The 6,000-nt window shown below is 36.8% G+C and overlaps 1 protein-coding gene across 1 annotated transcript; it reads right to left on the bottom strand.

The window, feature by feature from the left end:
- Positions 1-2,108: 2,108 nt before the first annotated feature.
- Positions 2,109-4,701, bottom strand: LOC112272703 (uncharacterized). The gene is made up of 4 exons (XM_024500735.3): positions 4,612-4,701; positions 3,597-4,122; positions 2,960-3,217; positions 2,109-2,749 (listed from the first exon to the last, which is right to left on the bottom strand). The coding sequence occupies exons 2-4, from the start codon at positions 4,080-4,082 to the stop codon at positions 2,528-2,530; spliced, it is 966 nt and encodes a 321-aa protein (XP_024356503.1). The 5' UTR covers positions 4,083-4,122; positions 4,612-4,701; the 3' UTR covers positions 2,109-2,527.
- Between the last annotated feature and the right edge of the window lie 1,299 nt (positions 4,702-6,000).

Here is a 6,000-nt window from a genome sequence, read left to right as displayed (position 1 = left end):
GTTAAACAAGGCTTGACACCACTCTTGAGCTATTGTAGAAATTTAAAATTTTATTTTAAAATACTAAATAGAAATCATAATAAATTTTTACTGTAACATATTATATTGTGATTATAAAATTTATAAATATAATATTTTTATCTTTATAAGAAACATAATCTAAGTCGTAAGATAGTTAATTTAGTATAAATTATTTGCAATAAATATACAAGTGACTAACAAAATATTATAAGTAAGGAATTTAGCAAGTTATATATAAAAGTTAGATAACTTAATATATGTTTATTCTACTAAGAGAACAAATTGAGAAATGATTTTTTACTCTTGAAACTTGCTCTACTAGCCTTGTCAATTATATTTGATTACTTTAAATTCATAGAACATCTATTAATGAAAGTCTAGTACTTAGTTATGTCTGATTATAAAAGGATATTATATGTAATTTTGAACAAATTTGCAACTCATGTTTAACAATTAGCAAGTTTGGTACGATTATAAATATTTTATATTTTAAAACTAATAAAATATATAGGAAGTTGCTAAAGCAACACTTTTAGATTCCCAACATGTGTCCCTCGTACCTATTCCCTCCATCTACATTCCCAACGACCTATGTCCTTCATTCCGACCTCTCCATCTTTGTTCTCTTTTCTCAATCCCATGTTTCTAGCCCTTGTCCCCCAGTTCACCGTCCCCATCCCATTTTCTTTCTTCAGTTCTCTATTCCCAACCCATATCTCATGTTATTGTTCTTTATCATTGTAAATGGCAACAATAACCTTGAACAAAGTTGTTTTTTATAAAATTGTTTTATGACTAAAACATTGTTGATGTTGCATTGCAATCTTCTAATTGCATTTAAAAGATAATACATCTTGTTTTAATTTGAACATTGTTGGATTACTTGATTGTGTTTTGTGTAGTTGTTGAATCTTAAAAAATTCAATTAAAATTTAAAATGTGCAAGTCTTTTGAAATATATATCATGTGTAAAATCCATATTTGAAGGCTTTGGGATTAAAGGTTGGTTTCTTAAGTAAAAAATATGAGGTGCTTTAAAAGTTATATATTATTTTATATAAAATGAGAACATGAACAAATGATGAGTGTTGGGAATGGAGATGGGGGAATAAAGACTAACAATAGGGGCTAGAAACATGGAGGGGAGATGGAGGATAAACTAAATTAATCATGAGATTCCAAGGGGGTGTCATGTTAATAACATGGAGTATTGCTTCAGCAACTTCCACTATATATATATATATATATGTATAATAAAAAATTGGTTTGTGTATCTTAATTTGTGCAAATTATAGAGTAACTTTTGCTTTGCATTAAAACATTTGGAGCAAAGGTTGTTACATCATTTTTATTGAAGTGATGAAAAATATTATTAAAATCTACCATGTATTTTTGTTTGAAAATGTTTATTAATAACTTTGAAAGTAGAATCTTGAACTTCTGTGCTTTTCTTAGTTTAACTTATAATCATTATACTTTAGATTCTATCACAGAAAAATCAGATTAATTGTTTAAAAATACATTTTGTAATTCTCAATAGACTCTAATTTTCTCTTAATACTAAAAAAATCCCTAAGGCATAAAAACAAATATGTAACCAATTTACTTTGTGTTATCATAGACAACAAACAACTTCATTGTAATTCACAAAGGCATTGTAACATCTTTGTAGAAAATAATTGGTAAAAGCAACATAGATTAGAAAACACTTCCAATCACATCATACAAATAAGGTTCTACGAGAATATAACCTAGAAATACAACTTCGAGAGATTTTTTTTGAATGCATCGGTTGATGATCACGCATTAAGTATGATACAAGTATTTGGTTTTATAGAGGATTTAACATCATGTTTGGTGCGTGTGTTCATATTAAATTCTCCATGAAAGTGCAACTATTCTTTAAAGCAAAAGTTCTGTTCAGCCACCATTATTAAAGTTTATTTGTATTATATCGAATCTACCCACATTTTTCTCTAGATAGATCATGTTTACTAATTCACGTCGTCAGTAAAGACGTTCCTCAGGCACTCGGTGTAGAAGATAGAAAATTAAGAGACGAAGAAAAAAAAGAAGAGACAAGCCAATTAATTGACCACTTCGAAACAGGAAGCAAGCAAATGTGATTATTTAACGAATACTCCCTCTCAACATTGCTATGCCTTCTGATCAGATACGTGATTTCCCGGATGTAGAAAGTCGTCCAATTTACTGCTACAAGTAGAGCAGTTGATTGGCGGCATTCCCCCCATCTTGCTCAGAGCTCTTCACAAAATCTAAAAAAGGGTCTACTTATGAGAGAATTGAGCTAAGTTTGATAGAAGCTCTCGAAGCTGACTGCAGACCCTTCACTGGCTATTAGTACAACGCCAAAGAAATGAGGGAGCTCATGAATGGCACCATGAGTCGTAAGATACCACAACTAAGACTCACAATACTCTATCGTGTGTAAGGGTATAATTAGGCAAAAGTTTCAATCGCATTGAACTAGTGGATTGCTCGTGCTTTAAGCTGAGACTCCCTCTGTGGAACTCTTCATGCTGGATACAAACTCGGCGAATTCTACAACTGAGGTCTCGTCGCCGTCTTTTGTACCCACCAACACTTTGTGTGCAACGTTGATGAAAAGACCATTGTCAATAACTCCAGGGATCATGTTAATCTTGGTTTCCATTTCAGCAGGGTCCTTCACGCCTTCGGGGAATCTCACATCGACGACCATGTTACCCTAGCAAACCATATCGACCACAAATCATCAAGTACAACTCGAGCAACGAGAGCAAGAATAAAAATATGTTTCAAATTTAACTGCAGCATTATTTTGATGTTCAACAAAGGCTCAATAGATAAAAATAAAAAAATAAAAAATAAGATAGTCAAATTATATACTGTTCAATTGGATGAGCTCAATGTAGATTATTTAGGAGCAGTAACAAACCAGATCCGTGATGACTGGGCCATCCTTTCGAAGAGCAGTGCGGATTTCGGGCTGTCCTCCCAAAGCAGCCAATGCACGAAGAACAGGTGCAAGGGCGAAAGGCAGAACCTCGACTGGAACGGGGAATGAAAGACCAAGCGTCTTGACAACTTTAGTTTCGTCAATAAGAATCACGCATTCCTTCGCAATAGAGTCTACCACCTTCTCCATGGTGTGAGCCGCGCCTCCTCCCTTGATCAAGCTCATGCCCGAATCAACCTGCAATGAGGAACATGCGCTATTAATACACATCCAGTATGACACAACACTATCTATTGGTAGGAATGCATCTCTAAAGATAAAATCTCGCCTATTTCATATCACATGCGCATGTGAAGAGAACAGTCATGCAATACAGTCCATGTGTAAGATGTTCTAGAATTCTGTGGTATACTTCGCTGGTAGCGTCCACAACTGTAGAAAAACAGCGCTATGTCACTCTGGTACACGTGATTCTAGAGTTCTTCGACGTTCATTACAGCCCTGTTTCCGCAATTCTTACGCACAGTCTGAGCATTACTAGAGCATTGTTAAAACCCTAGACTATTTCAAAGACATGGACAGGACTTTAGACATAAGAGATTGAGTAGTAATCAACCTCATCCGCTCCATCAAAGGCGATGTCGATGTGGTTCACGTCATTCAAGTCGACGGTCTTCACTCCGAACTGGCGGGCAAGCACCTTAGACTGGTAACTAGTGGCCACGCCCACGATGTCTTTTAACTTGTTCGCCTGGATCAAGTTGCCCAACTCCTCGATAGCCATGGAGGATGTGCTACCAGTACCGAGCCCTACCACCATTCCCGACTTCACCAGCTCAATAGCTTTCTTCGCAACTGCTCTCTTCAGATTATCTTGTGAAGAGGGGTCCTTCAAAGCCACTACCTGCGTGGCAGCACGGTGCGAGCTCGAGCGTGAGCCAATTCGTGCAGGGGTAAAAAAAACCTTAGCACTACCAAGATGGCTCTGACCCAAAGCGACGCGCTGGCTAGAAGGTGCCGCCGCGATGCTCCTGAACCGAGCTACGCTCGTTGCCGCAGAGGAGGCAACTGCAATGTTCTGGAGCATTGCTGAGGATGCCATGGCTACCCCAAAATTCGCAAAGAATTCTCGTTGCGAAAGACTACACAAGGCCACACAATGCACTACTCAACGTCAATTCCACCCCAACAAACCCATTCTCCTGATCTCAACCCTATCCTCCCAGTAACGCACTAGACTACATCCAGCAACAAACCCCTAACCTTCCAAAACCGGTTCTCCATCCCAATGACTCAAATCCACAAAACAGAACAAACCAACACAGCAAACTATCTCTAGAATCAACTACCAACAATCCTCTAGAGACTAAACCCTAACAAAGCCCACCAAACAATTAACCCAAATCCACATTCCCCTAACCTGCAACACAAGAGAACCCAAAACGAAGCCAACGCTTCATGAAAAAAGTTAAAAACGCACCTCTAGGCAAACAAACCCAACCACAGCAAACGAACAAAAAAAACAGCAGAACAATTGCGAAGTACCACGGTACTAAGACCAAGAGCCAGCACCAGGAAACAAGAGGAGAAAGAGAAGAAGAAGAAAGCAAAAAGAGTGTGAGAGAATCCACCTGGGCGAGCAGCTGAAGAAGCGAAAAAGAGGGGCAGAAGAGCGACAATAACAAGGGAAGATGAAGTAGAAGTGGATAGAAGACGAATAAGACGACTAAGAATAAGAAGGATACGGAAGAAGAGACGGCATTCATGCAGCAGCGGTGTGGTGACGGTGGGGTGGCCTCACTCACTCACCCAGTCCCTCTCACTCTTGGCTCTCTCTTCCTTCAGCTCTGCCAGTTGCAAAGGAGCCCAGTGTTGGAGTGAGTCCCTGCCTGCCTGCCTGCCAGTGTGGACAGGGCGCCTTTCGCCAGACCTATTTCCGTGGGGGCCTTCTATTCCTGCGCTTCAGGACAAGGCCTTTTCCTGCAAATATCCCTTTTTCATTCATTCATCCATTTTCTCTCTGTCCCTGAAACCGCTCCTTCTCCTTCTCCTCCACCAGTTTGTTGAATTCTTCTTCTGCTTCAATTATTTTGAGATGTGTTGGCGCCTACGTGGGTTGTGAGTTTTTTTTTTTTTTTTTTTCAATTTTTTCAATTTTTTGCAACTTTTTTAGAGAATTAGAGTTGCAGTGCTAGTTTTCCCCATGGAAATTAACAAACTCAACATTGCATTAAATTTTTGAAGGGATTTTTTTTTTCTTTTAAGTTTAAAATTTTTACAAGCAAAACTATATGACATTTTAAAAAGTATATGTTAGCTTTGATACACTGAGGGGGTTTTATGGGGAAAAGAAAAAAAAAAAAAAAAAAGAGACATGAATTCATTGATTTATCTTAATTTTAGCTTTGTAGTGTAAATATGTTTTTGGTATCATGATAATGTTAGTGATACATATTGTTTCCATTGTATGTGCATGTATTGGCTACTTTTTAGATTAAGTTTAAATAAAATATAAAACATAGTATTTAGTTTTTTATAATTGAAAAAATATCAAATATATACATATTTTAGACTTATGATTAAGATTATACACCATATTAATATACAAGTTTAGTTCAAGTTCTTTTTAAAATATATTTATTTTTGCAAGGAGTGGTTAAAATAATTATGCTTAATACATGCATTGACATATAAGACATATTATAACACACCATAGAATTTCAAGTGTTAGCACAAAATAACCATGTATAAGAGTATGTGTGTATATATATATATATATATACATATTAAGAGAAAGAAAGAGAGATGTTAAAGCCACATGCCAATGTTGTTAGAGTCACACCCTCCTTTGCCATCACATGATTGATTATGTCCATTCTTCATGTTCATTCGCAAACACCAATTTAATAGCCATTCTAGCCTTAATAGGACATAAGAAACAAGGAAGTAGAAGGAGCATAGGGGATTGGGAACAAGAAACAAAGATGGGAGGTATTGGATTGGAAAATGGAAATGGAAGA

The sequence above is a fragment of the Physcomitrium patens genome, chromosome 19, assembly GCF_059467195.1.
Source record: "Physcomitrium patens ecotype Gransden chromosome 19, ASM5946719v1, whole genome shotgun sequence".
Classification (NCBI taxonomy): Eukaryota; Viridiplantae; Streptophyta; class Bryopsida; order Funariales; family Funariaceae; genus Physcomitrium; species Physcomitrium patens.
Note: the sequence above shows the minus strand (reverse complement) of the source record. Positions and strands in the feature narration are given on the sequence as shown.

Coding starts and splice junctions, on each gene's coding strand:
- LOC112272703 (XM_024500735.3), bottom strand. CDS start 4,082: ATGGCATCCTCAGCAATGCTCCAGAACATTGCAGTTGCCTCCTCTGCG. Junction 3,218..3,596: donor CCTTTGATGGAGCGGATGAG/GTTGATTACTAC, acceptor TCCTCATTGCAG/GTTGATTCGGGCATGAGCTT. Junction 2,750..2,959: donor GCCCAGTCATCACGGATCTG/GTTTGTTACTGC, acceptor ATGGTTTGCTAG/GGTAACATGGTCGTCGATGT.